At 37.2% G+C, this 13,855-nt stretch overlaps 1 protein-coding gene across 1 annotated transcript in view; it reads right to left on the reverse strand.

The window, feature by feature from the left end:
• Positions 1 to 13,855, reverse strand: part of galnt12 (UDP-N-acetyl-alpha-D-galactosamine:polypeptide N-acetylgalactosaminyltransferase 12) — an 86,186-nt gene that overhangs the window by 15,127 nt on the left and 57,204 nt on the right. Inside the window, exons 4-5 of the mRNA XM_072575498.1 lie at positions 11,577 to 11,762; positions 705 to 822 (exon numbers count right to left, since the gene is read on the reverse strand). Of these exons, the coding sequence (XP_072431599.1) occupies positions 705 to 822; positions 11,577 to 11,762 (304 nt within the window). The remainder of the gene's footprint in view (positions 1 to 704; positions 823 to 11,576; positions 11,763 to 13,855) is intronic.

Below are 13,855 nucleotides of genomic sequence, written 5' to 3' on the forward strand. Positions count from 1 at the left end.
ATTCATTACCAAACCAAAGGCGAATATATACATTTAGCCATCAGTACAGCCAAAACACCTTCATCTGAGAAATTGAAAGGCTTCAGGAAATTAACAATTTTAAACAAGTTGCTTTGTGCTGGACATATTCACAGTATCAGAAATCTATTATACTTTATAATAAATCATAAGATGTATATCATAATTTTGGACACCTATAAACACCAAATACTATTTGGAAGTAAATTTATTCGTGTCAGAGATGCACAGCACAGAAACAGACCCTTCGGTCCAACTAGTCTATTTCTTTATGAAAACGACTTAATCAGATACAGAATAGAAGTATAAATAGATGGTGCACACTGACACCCGATTCAGTTATACCAACTTTACTTCCTTTAAATCAGGATGTAGAGGTCACGTAACAAAATAAACGATTATCAGGAAATCTACCTGCAGTCTTGATAAGTATTTTCTTCTCACACCTAAAGTCATCTCATTGCTCACCACAGTCCCCACTATATTGTAATATAGTACGAGATTAAATACATGCCTGCATAAACTGTTAAATGTAACCCATATATCACTGGTAACTCTAGTAGGACAGGTCTTCCCTGGAACATGAATCCAAGATGGTCCAACTTTTCTTCCAAAGCATGACCAAAGGAATTACTTTTCATTTAATATTCCAGACTTATAAATTTAAGGACAAATAGAATTCTTACTCTGAAAGAAAATTCCAAGTTCTCTCCTCCCCAGATCTCCATTCCTGTGTCATATGTGCCAAGGTATTCAAAATATTTCTTGCTGACAGCAAACAGCCCTCCAGCCATAGTGGGAGACCTGTTGAAAGAGTTATTTCAGTTATTTAGAATTAGCCTTTGGATGGTTTTTAATTAGCAAAACATATGATCAAAATTGCAAAATCTGTAATTTTAAATTATGTTCAATTTATCTGCTTAGAGTCTACTGTCCCAATTGTCCAACGACTGGCAATACTGATAAGCTAAAATATGAATATTTCCATTAACAATTCATTTTATACAGCTCAACAATTAGCTAAGTTCTATACAGGCATACGATGACTCTGAAGTTTCTTTCATATTATGTAATGCTAATAGAGTAGGAGATAATTAAGGTATCACATAATGGACTAATGAATACATTTTAAGCACATGTCAGGGGATGAGTTACTGAATTAATAGCAACTGAAAGACAGAAAATTGAGAGAACAGGTAAACAATAGCTATTCAGTGAAACGCAGGATCCCACAAGGATTAGTGTTGCAGGCCAATGTTGCTTAAATTGATGACTTCAGAGTTTAGAATCAAAAACAATTTCAAAATGGGTGGACAACATCATGGTCAAAACAAAGAAGGAATGCAATCAATTACAAGATGTTAATAATAACCTGCAGAATGGGCACAGAATTGACAAACAAAAATATTACATTGTGTTAAGAAAAATAGGTAGTCACATATTACTTGAATAATCAGAACTTAACTGAGTTGAAGCAGCAAAAGCATCTGAACGTACAAAGGTACAAATCACAGAAGGACGCAACAGAGTTCAATAAAGCCAGTAAGGCCAGAAGATAACAAAATGACACATACGTATAGTGAGGGGAGAATTTGTTTCACATAGAAAAAGACTTTTTAAAAAGTTACAAGTTTAAATATAGAAAAATCATAGAACCAATAATCTTCAAGTAATTTGGATTGTGTAGCTAATCAAGGAATTGCCTGATAGTGGCCATTATTGGTCAATTAGCTAAAAGTAGTCGGAGCAACTGATGTTAATTTCTCTAGCAGAAGCTAATCTAACTAGTGAAGCTGGGTTTGTAGCACAATGATAGCGTGTCTGACTCCAGACCGGAAGGCTGCATATTTAAGTCACATCAGGTTCAGAAAGGTTAGCCTGAACCAGCTAGTGACTCATTAGAGATTCTCTATAAGAGAGGAAGACCTTATGGCACAGTGGCAATATGCCTACCTCTAGACTAAATGGTCCAGGTTCAAGTCCCATTTAACCTGGAATTTTGTCATAATCTGTCCAAACATAATGATTAAAACAAACTAACTATGAGAGACAGGGCCTACAGCCATACTGGTCTGAAAACACCCAATCTCAGAAGCTAAGCAGACACCCTGGTTAAGACTTTGATGGGGGATCTGCCTGGGAATATCAGGTGTAGTAGACTAATGGGCTTCTGTGGAACAGGTTTGTTTAACCTTGATATGTGCAGAATCCCCATCACTGGGCCAAAAAGTCAAAGTTCAAGTTGTACCTGCTTCAGGAGTGTCCCTAACATTTTCGAATAAATTTGTTTAAAAGGAATTTATATGAGACAGTTTTTTAAACTACATGACCAGTGAGGGGCTTATCATCAAGGAAGAGGTTAAAAAAAAGTGAATCTTTGAATAAGGTTCATGTGGGAATTCAGTGCAGAAGGGGAAAATGTGGTTTAATTGGGTTTATTGCAATAGTAAAGTGCATAAAGGATGAGACACATTTATCAGTTCAAGGTTTCTCAGTAGTTTAAGTTAAGGCAGAGGAAAATAAAGTATTAACAAAACTAAATTAATATCTTGACTTCACTTGTTTTAACATTAGGATATGGTAAGACAGCTTCCTCATGTTGAATGTGTGTCCAGCAGCATGTGGGAAGTTGTGAATGCAACAGGTCACCTAGATGACCACATATTAAGCAAGTCTCATCAACTGCAGAAATGTATGCTTGGTGCTCGAGTGAACTGCTGCCATCATCGTAGCATGCCTGAAGTGAGAATTGGGAGTACTTAAAGTCCCAGCGAAGGAGAATGAAGGAATTGGTTAAGAAAAGGAAAAGTGAAAATGACAATAAGCCAATGAAGAACATAAAGCTTATTTCAGCATTCTAGGAATGTGAAAAGGAAAATATTAACTAGGACAAATAAGAGGTCTGAAGAAGAGTCATCTCGAATCGAAACGTTATCTTGCTCTCTCTCCATGGATGCTGCCTGAGAAATTAATGTTACATTCTGCTCATCTTCACAAAAGATACAGAAAATCCCCCATACTAGGCAACATAAGGACTTATGAAATTGAGGAACTAAAAGGAATTAGTATTGGTAAAGATGTAGTACTTGAAAAGTTAACTGGATTGAATGTTGATAAATTCCCTGGAACAGATGAGCTTCATCCCAGAGTGCAGGTGTTGGCTAGAGAACTGATTATTGCTAAAAGTTAAAATCACACAAAACACTTCCGAAGGCTAGTACTTCCAAATAAATTTGTTGGACTATAACCTGGTGTTGTGAGATTTTTTTAACTTTGTCCACCCAGTACCGGCACCTCCACGTCATGATTACTGGTAGATACCTATCTAAATTCTATAGATTCTGAAAGATTTCTGTAGACTGGAAAATAGCAAATCCAACCTCACTATTTGAGAAAAGGACTGCAAGGATGCAGCCTGTTGGTTTTAATGTCAGTAGCAGAGCAAGTATGGGGAAAATCTATTCTGAAGGAAATGTTGACTGGACATTTAGATAAGAATGGCAAAACTGAGCAAAGTAAACATGGATTTGTAAAAGGAAAATTATGCTTGACAAATTTAGGACTTTTGAGAATATTATTTGTAGCACTGATAAAGAACAACTAGTGGATGTGATGCATTTAGAACTTCAGAAGCTTTGCGATAAAACCAGAAGATTAATAAATAAATTAGAGCACATATATTGAGAATCAGATTAATAGATGGAAAGCAAAAGGTAGAAATAAATAGATCATTCTTCAGATGGCAGACTGTTGCACATGATGTACCACAAAAGTCAATGCTGGGTCCACAATTATTCCTAATTTGTGGACAGTAAATGATTTGTATCTCAGAACCAACATCAAATTAGGTGGAACAAAAGTTGTAAGGGGGTTACAAGGAGGTTTGAAAAGGACTTAGACTAAATGAATGGGCTTGAGCATAGCACATGGAATATAATGTGAATAAGTGAGAAGTGATTAACTTTGGTAGAAAAACAAAGGCAGGGTATATCTAAAATGGGAACACAGTGGGAAGTGCAAGTATATAAAAGGAATTGGGTATCCTTGTTCATAAATCACTTCAAGTTGGCTTTCAAGGCAACAAACAATTAAGATGGCAAATGGTATGCCAGACTTCATCACTGGGGGATTTGAGTAAATCATAAAAATCATAGAATCCCTACAATGTGGAAACAGGCCATTTGGCCCAAAAGGTTCACACCAACCCTCCGAACAGTAACCCACCCAGACCCATTCCCCTACCCCTATTACTCTACATTTACACCAACTAATGCACCTAACCTATGGGCAACTTAGCACGGCCAATTCACCAAACCTGCACATCTTTGAATTTTGGGAAGAAACCGGACACCTGGAGGAAACCCATGCAGACATGGGTATGCACAGGGAAAACATGCAAACACCACACAGACAGTCGCCCAAGGCTAGAATCGAACCCGGCTCCCTGGCGCGGACAGGCAGCAGTGTTAACCACTTATCCACCATGCTGCCCCAAGTACAGGAGTAAAGCTGTCTTGCTTAGTTGTACAGAGCATTAGTAAAGCCTCAACTGGAGTATTGTGTACAGTTTTGTTCCCCTTATTTAAGGAGGAATATACTCAGCAAAGAAGACGAGCAGTGAAGATCATGAGATTAATTCTTGAATGGTGGGATTGTTTTATGAGCAGTGATTTGAGACCAGGTCTATATTTCGTAGAGTTCTGAAGAATCAGAGATGATCACATTGAAACTTAAACTCTTACAAGATGTGACAGTGTGGATGAGGATGCTTCCCTGACTAATATGAATAAAATCAGACCAGACAATCTCAGAACAAGGGCTAAGCCATTTAAACTGAAATAAGAAGGAAGTTCCTCACTCACTCAGAGGGTGATAAATTGTTAGAATGCTCTGCTCCAACACACAGAGGAAGCTAAATCAATGAGCATGTTTAAAACAAAAAGATTTCTGGAGACTAATGACATCAAGGAATATTGGCATAGTGTAGAAAAGAGCTTTGAGACAGATGATCAGCCACAGTCAAACAGAGGACACTTGAAAGGCCGAATGCCCTCCTCTTATGCTCAAACCAAGCATGAGATTGATTGCTAGGATAGAATAAAGTTATGCTAAAATTGCATCAAACCTTTGTTAGATCATACTTATAGCACTGTGAAAATACTAGCTACCATCTTATGTAAAATACCTTGGGTTACAGGAGTACAAAAACAATTGAACAAAAATGGTAACTGAACCATGATGTCATACCCATCAGAAAAGAATGAACATGATGTTTCTCTTCTCACCTGAAAAATGGAGGCTAAGGATTGACCTAACGGACATCTTCAAAATTATGAAACATTTTGACAGAGTAGCCTCAAATGGTGTTTTCACTTTTGGGCAAGAATAAAACCAAGGCGCAATCTAAGCTAATAAACAAGTAATCTGTTATAAATTTCAGAATAAAATTCAAACTCACCAAGCACAAAGACCAGTAAAGACTATGGGTTATAGATGCACTGAAGTCAAGCTAGCTAAATATAGGAGACAGAAGAAAATAGAACACTGTGCTGATAGAGTCAGGTGAGGAAAACTAGGAGGTGGCTTGAGTGGAATACTAAAAGCAATGTGAACTGGTTAAGTTGAATGGCTGTTTTTATGGTATCTATGTATAATACAGTATGAAAAATGAACACATTACAAACACAGTTTTTTAAACAATAAATTTATATTTATACAAGCTGCCACTATCAAAGCCATTAATGGAATAGCTCAGTGGAAAAGCACAGAGCATGGAGAGAAACCAATGTGAAGAATACACCAGGAGATGTACCCTGCATAACCAGAAGGTAAAACAATTTATCCAGAGCTGTTAGAATGATTATTTAAACACTTCACACAGCCTCATATGTTGGCTTTGCTCAACTGATGACAATTTTTTCACGTTATGACTTGCAATTTGATTGACAACTCAAAGGACGCGTCTGAACTATTATCCTGGGGCTTTGTAGATTTTTTTTTCCTCTGGGGTATATTTTAGGGGAGATGAACATGCTCAAAGAAATTCAGCAATTATCTCCCACAGTAAAGTTTAGCTGTTAAATGTGGCAAATAAATGTCATATTTAACTCCGAATGAATTGGTTGACAAGCTGAAGTATTTTTAAATGTTGTTAGGAAAAAAATTTCACAAGTCCCTCCATGGATGGTGTCACACACAGCAGGCTGCTGTTTAAATTTACACAAAATTGAAATTTGTTCTAATTTAAGAACTGGCATATCACAAGTTTGGGGTAGTGGGGATAATAAATTGTACTCTGAAATGGTAATGGAGCTTAACATTTCCACTGTGATACTGAAGGTTTACCTTCCATCTTTGGTCTGTGTCGAGTTTGCTGACCTAAGGCAAAACAACCTTCTTTGCACAAGTGGTTTCTATACCTTGGAGCTAGGTGGAGAAGGCAAAGCAAAGCTCAGATCTCAGTATTGACTGCAATCCAGTGATAACTGTTGAAATGTGTCAATGTTAGTTGTGGGCTGGATCCAACAATACTGTGTAGTTCCCAAAGCTCAACAGTCTGGGACCACTGATACAAGTGAATGTGAAAGTTTATTCCAGCTAACTCATTACAATCTTAAAAGGGGAGTAAAACCCTGCATCTCATAACAATGACAAAATTCTATAACTGCTTACAACTATACTTAATTTAGCACCATCTTTGTAGTTCATTTTATTACACAGTGGAACTACTCCTGCTAGAAACCAGTGGGTAGACTGCATAATTACCCCATCAGTACTCCAAAACCTATGAAGAGACAAGTACAGAAGTCTGCTTCGAAACTACTGAAAAAAGCTCCCTAAGTTTTTGGGAGCTGCACTCCCAGCACAATTGGAGAACATCCCATCACACTTCTGAGTTGTGCTTCATCAATGATGCATAGGCGTTGGAGAGTGAAGTAATGAATTACTTGCTGCAGAATTCTGACCCTCTGACTTGGTCTTGCAGCCACAATTATATAAGGCTAATCAAGTTCAATTTCTGGTCAATGGTAGCCTCCAGCAAAATGGTTGCAATTTACTCAGCAATGGGAATGCCATTGGATATCAAGAAAAATATTGATCAGATTGGACTTGCCCTGCTCTTTGTGAATAGGACATAGCTGGACAATTTTCACATTACCAGGTGGATGCCATGTGTGTAGCTGCAGTGGAACAGCTTAGTTAGAGATGCACCTCGTTCTGGAGCACAAGTTTTCAGTATTATTAGCAAACTGTTACCAAGAACTACTGTATCCAGCCTTCAACCATTTCTTGCCATCAAGTGTGGTAAATCAAATCAATGCACTTAAGTCTTGCACAGGTAATCTAGTGATCATTACATGCTGCCAAGCAGTGAACCTGTATACCCGCACATCACACTACAAAACACACAATTCTTTTTGCTTAAAAAGCATTTAAGACTGAGTAAAGGCTTCAGGGTGCAGTTTTGTGGATGGTTTTGAGAGAGTTAAGTAAATTAATGGAGGGTAGCACTATCATATATTTTGAACTGATGTGTTGGACTCCCCAGTCATTGGGAATGGAGCTTCCTCCGCTTCCTATTAATAGTTTAATTGGTCACCAAAATCCTGACCAGATGCGTCAGGACTGCAGAGATTCAATCTCATCGGTTAGTTGTGGGATCGGTTATGTGCTGCCTTCGTGGTTTAGCATGAAAATAGTCCAAGGTTTAACTTCACCAGAATGACATCTCATTTGGAGAATTGCCTGGTGCAGCTCTTGGGAATTCATTCTGCATTCTGGGTGCATTGAACTAAAGTTGATTTCCTGGTTTGATCGTTAAGGTAGAGTGAGGGATATTCTGAGTCATAAGGTTAAAGATTCTGGTCAAATAGAATTATTCTGCTGCATATGGTGCACAGTGCCTCACAGATGCCCAGTTTTGAGTGGCCTCATCTATTCTCACTCAATCCTGCACAACATGGTGGAGGGGACAAACAGAATGAAGATGGGATTGTCTTCACATGGACTGTTTAGTGGTCACTTCTATTTCTTCAGTCATGGACAGATGTATATGCAACAAGTAGACTGGTAAGGACCTGGGGTAAAAAACAATGACTGCAGATGCTGGAAACCAGATTCTGGATTAGTGGTGCTGGAAGAGCACAGCAGTTCAGGCAGCATCCAAACAGCTTCGAAATCGATGTTTCGGGCAAAAGCCCTTCATCAGGAATAAAGGCAGTGAGCCTGAAGCGTGGAGAGATAAGCTAGAGGAGGGTGGGGGTGGGGAGAAACTACCATAGAGTACAATGGGTGAGTGGGGGAGGGGATCAAGGTGATAGGTCAAGGAGGAGGACCTGGGTTTTTGGTCCTCCTTGGTTCCATCACACAGGCCCAGACTGGCAATTATATTCTCCAGAATGTAGCGAGTTCGGTCAATAGTGGAATTGCACAACCTAGAAGATATTCTGTGCCCTCACTACCCAAAGCACCTCGCCCAAGCAGTGTTCAACATGAAGCAGTACAGATTCATCGGCTAAGTGCTGGTGGGTGGGAATCACAAGGAATCTTCCTTGCCGTTGTTTAACTTGATATCATGAGATTTTGCTGCATCAGGAGTCAATGTTGCAGGAGAACTTCCTCTTGATCTGAACCAGGCACTGCCCATCTTGCTGCATCTGTCCTGCTGATGGAACAGGACATACCATGATATGAACATGATATTCCAAAAAAGAAATCAGACCCTTCAGAGAAGTTTAGGCTGTTTCTTAATTAGTCTATAGCACTGCTCTTATTATTTTGATACAGTCCCCAGATGTCAAAAAACAGACTTTGCAGTGTTGACAGCACTGGATTTGAGACTGTAATTTCTGGTACCCAAACCATTGCAAGCCTATTCCACCCAGTTTTATCCTTTTTGGTTTTTCTGTATGATTCTGTATACCTGAGTGCCTTATGTCATGTCATTTCAGACGGAAATTAAGAGTTAACCACACTGCCATTGTCCTGGAGTCACATGTGGATAGCAACTTTAAAGGATATTCACATCAAAAAAATAGAAAACAAGCAAGCAGAGAATTCATCTCACAAACTCATTCTGTTGAGATATGTGACATACATGCTGCAGAAGACTGCACAGTTAAAAGAGCATTATTCAAATTTTAGATAAATGCGGGTTTTTACACAGAACCAACAGTCCCAGAGAGGAGGAAGGTATTTGCTGTGAAAGAGAAGTTCAAGTTTTCTGAAGGCTGTTGAGGTGGTTATGGGAGTTCTACATAGGATCACAGATGGTAGTGTGATCAAATATCAAATATTCAGATTGGGAAAGGACTGAAGACAAAAGCAAAGTTGAAGTGAGCTATCTTTTGGCTGCATAAAAAAACTGCATATATTAAAGTGAAGTAATATGATTTCAAAGTACTAGTTTTAAGAGAAAAAAAAACAAAGGAATTGCAGTACCACAACTTGTTTCTGAAAACATAACCATTTAAGGTTTACTCCTGGAATATAAAATCTCTGAACCCTTTAATTATTTTACTAAGTTATAACATTTGCCAACTGCTTCGTGAACACAATGCAGAAATAGCTTTATCTATTAGGACTAGAGGGGTATTAATTTTACTTATAATAGGCAGTTTTTCACCATATTTCCTTTCTAAAGACATTCTGAAGAAAAGTCAGTACCTAATAAATTACAAATGTAGGAACCAAGTACACCAACAGTGAGTGCTTTGCTGTTTGAAATTAAAAAGTAAACAACCATCTTACTATTTTTGGCCTTAGTATTGCAATCTCTAGAAAGTCAATACTGACTAATACAGATACAAAAAGGACAGAACTTGACAGAAGGGGCAAATTTTTAAAAACTTATACAATATCCTACAGAATATACAACTTTTTCCCAATCAGTTGCCTATGATTGTCTCCATGAATTGGCACAATTATTTTGACACATTGTAGCATAAAATTCAGATATTCACTGGAATTTTTAACTTGATTTATAATGTGAAAAACACCATGTCAAAATTAATCCACATATCAATTCTTGACCTTTTATTAAACATTGAATAGAGCATGAGTTGTTATATCTCAGTTGTCTCTACAGTAGAAAAACAAAGTAAATTAAAAGAATGGAAGTATTAGAATATGTTTCAAAATGGAAATGTCACCAGTAACCACCAACTGTCTCCCAAAAAAATACAAATTTGTAGGCACCCCCAACCAAAAACTATCAAATTCAGTAACAAGAGGTACTTACACTGTCAATGTAATTCACCGTGGGATAGCTTCAAAGAAATGCAGATTTGAAAATTGGATCCAGACATTAAAATAGACCAGATTATAGTTACTTTCATCTTTGTAAACAGTGAAATGCTATTTTAAAGATGTACTTGAGTTAAGCCTTGAAATAAATTTACAGCATATTGAAAATATATGGTGTTCCAGTTAACACTGCAAGGCTCTCAACATACTCCAATTTACTTAACATTAAAGAACACTGACACTTCAACCAATTTTAATCAGAGTTTAAACAGCACATTAATATATTAAACAAATGATTCCAGCTCAAACAAAAGGAAAGGAACCTCCAGCACAGACTAAATGTATTAAGACATATTGGTCTCAATAAGATATTCAGCAAGTTAGTCAACTTCTGCAACATTGGTGATCTATGGAGTTTTCAATCCTCTCCACAATCAGGGTTGAACAGCATTGCAAGCAATGATTGAGAGAAGTTTACCAATTTACATCAGGAACACAAATCTTTAAAGTTGCACCTACCAGCACCCTAAACCTCAGCTCTACAAGAAAACAGATGCATCATAAGATCATCAACATCGTGGCTTTAACTACTCTATTACTTGGATGTAAAACATTCCCGGATAGTCTACAGCTTTGTTCTCTTATGCATAGCATTTCAAATAAAATTGATCATCTAAAAAATAGGTGCTATTGAAGGATGGAACAGACAACAGCAGGCTATAGCCTTATCCTGTAAATATTCAAAGCAAATTTAAGGGAAATTGTCATGTCTGCAACCGTGAAGATAAGTCTAAAAATACATCTGTTCTCATTTCAGTTTCAAGTAGTTGGGTAATGTCTTGCTACCTAATAGCTCACATTGCATTTATGTCTTATTTACAGTCTCCAGAAATCTACCAGCTTTCTAGCATGTCACTATCAATATACCCAGTATCACGACCCTAAACATTAGCTGAGAACTTATGACATACACTTAAGTTCAGTCAATTGCTGTAACAGTTGTTATACTATTAGATGAGTCGCTTGGTCATACAATGCTTCAGTATTGATGAAAAGTAAATTGTTGGTGAAGCTCATATTTATCAGGGCAGATGCAAGAATGCTAAATTTCTATGAGGAAGCATAATTTACACTGCATGGGAAAAAGGTGCTGAATGGTTGGCAGGTCAACCCTGAATCATCCATCACTATCATCTCTTATTATGCTTTGGTTTAATTCAAAACAAGTGTACTGCCTGGACATGTTCTTTCTGCTTTTGGAGTTATTGGAATCATCCAATATCTAATCCCATTAATCAGGATCTGCAACTCACTTAATAACATCAATTGGGGATCGCCTTCGTTTCCGTTCATGCTCGGGAATTACATGCCAAGTAAAGACCAGCCTCCAGTCAAACCCACCAATCTGTGGCTCTCCAGAGTGTCCAAGGAACTCAAAGGTATTCCAGTCAATGACATCAATTACAGGACATACCACAGCTGTTTCCTCTTCATTGATTCTGTCAAAAAAAACATAAATGAAGCATTAACACAAGTCACTGAAATGTTCTGCATATTTCCAATAATTGTAAAAGGTTCTTGTCTTGAGCAGAAATGTTGCCAAATAATGTATTATCTATTCCTACATTTCTCATTTAAAAGCAGTTGTGCGTTATTATGAAAAAAAATTACTGCAATACCTTCAAACACCATTTTATAGCCAACATTGGGTGAATAGTGTCCATTTGTGAATTGGAAATAAACTCAGCAATTCAAGGATGCAGCAAAATGCTTCAAGCATAATTTCATGGATTGAATACTCAAAGCTTTCATTATATAGCCACTCAGGATTCATGAAGTTGTTACACCGAAGCAAAATGTTTTCTACAAAGTCATAAAATAACCAACAGTATACTGAATGACAGTACTTACTTTACCACAGAGTTCTCAGTACTCAACTACTGTAGTAATCTTGTAGTATACCTTTAATTAATGAAAGCTTGTATAATAGTTTTTCGTACAAGTGGCTATTTATTGTAGATTTATGGATGAGGAGGAAAAGTTAGAATGTAACCACAACCAGCAATACCGTGTATAACAAGATGAGGATCCAAATGTGAACGCATTGCAACAAATCAGTCCCATTAGAGATTAGTGTGTTACAATGTGCATGACAAACCCCGCTGCTAATTAAAACCAAAACACCTAGAAAAGCTCACCTTGCCTAGTAATGTGTTACAAATGTGTAAAAGGAAGAAGATCGCTGATTTCCACTGTATGAATAAAAAGTGACAATTTATTTATGTAATTCTAACAGGAAACACTAACCAAAACTATTAAACTGAACACTCTTTCCCCTAACTAACCACTAATCCTTAGCTGAACACAATTCTATTAATATGCTGTTCCAATAACAATTATTAAACATCACATTTACTTAATTTCTCAAAGTCCATACAGCCTCTTATGCTGTCTTCCTCTGGTCTTCTGATTCTGCTGTCTTCTTCCTGGATCGCCTTTCTACTTCTTACTGCTTTTAGAGGAAAAGGTACCTTTTGATAGAAATTTCAGCAGGCACGATCTATGAGAGCAAGATGTTTATTTCTGCAGATGGCATTTGCTCTTCGGCTCTATTGCAGTTACTCTGACCGGTTTCCAACATGTCTGCATGTTGTATACCCCCCCACATCGTTCCCTCTCATTGGTCCAATGTTGTTAATACAATAAATTCAAACTCAATTAGGTTTTAGTATCCCGAGCATAATTTAAATTAGTTGGTTAAATTTGAATTGTTGTCAAAATAGTAACCAAAACTCAGGTATCCATTTAACAGCCATTTGCTACATGTATCTATTTTGGAACAGCCATCTCTTAGCTGTTCTGTACTCTAGCAACTGTGGATGTACATTAAATTTTCTTTAAAATTCCGAAAACACTTTCTATCTTAAAAGTAAGCCCACACTCTTTCAATTTCGTAACAAGAGGTACAGCTGTGGAAAAACCAGAATGGGAATTGTATATCAAAGGGTTTAACACTTTTATAACAAATAGAAAGGGAGGATGAGGATGTCGAGAAGTATAATTATTTGCAATGACCTAATGGCAGTAAAAATAAAAGTGACAAAGCTATCAGAAAAACAGGAAAAGGATCCATGTAAATAATGCTAAATGGTGAAAATTAATTATGATACTCATGGATTAGTTGACAAGCCACCTAATTTTGGAAGCGGGACAAATGGAAGAGATGCGTGAACAAATTATCACTGGGAATTTCCACAATCACTAAACAGTCAGAAGAGATATGTGGTTAAGAAAATAAAATTCCTACAAGTTCAAGACTGCTATAACCCGATTTGGAAGAAGCCCAAAATGAAAGGATTAGCTACTGGATTTAGCAATGGGCAATGAACTAAAACAGATGACAGGATTAAAAATAGGGGACCATCCAGGCAATGAAAACCATAATATTATACAGTTAAGGATAGAGAAGAACATAACAGTTTAGAGTGAAGGAAAGCTGGAAGAGGCCCAAGAATAGAACTTGGAGAAACAGAATGATAATATTAAGTAACAATAACAAAGGACAGCAATAAGAAGAATTTTAAATTATGTT

Source organism: Chiloscyllium punctatum, chromosome 8, assembly GCF_047496795.1.
Source record: "Chiloscyllium punctatum isolate Juve2018m chromosome 8, sChiPun1.3, whole genome shotgun sequence".
Taxonomy (NCBI): Eukaryota; Metazoa; Chordata; class Chondrichthyes; order Orectolobiformes; family Hemiscylliidae; genus Chiloscyllium; species Chiloscyllium punctatum.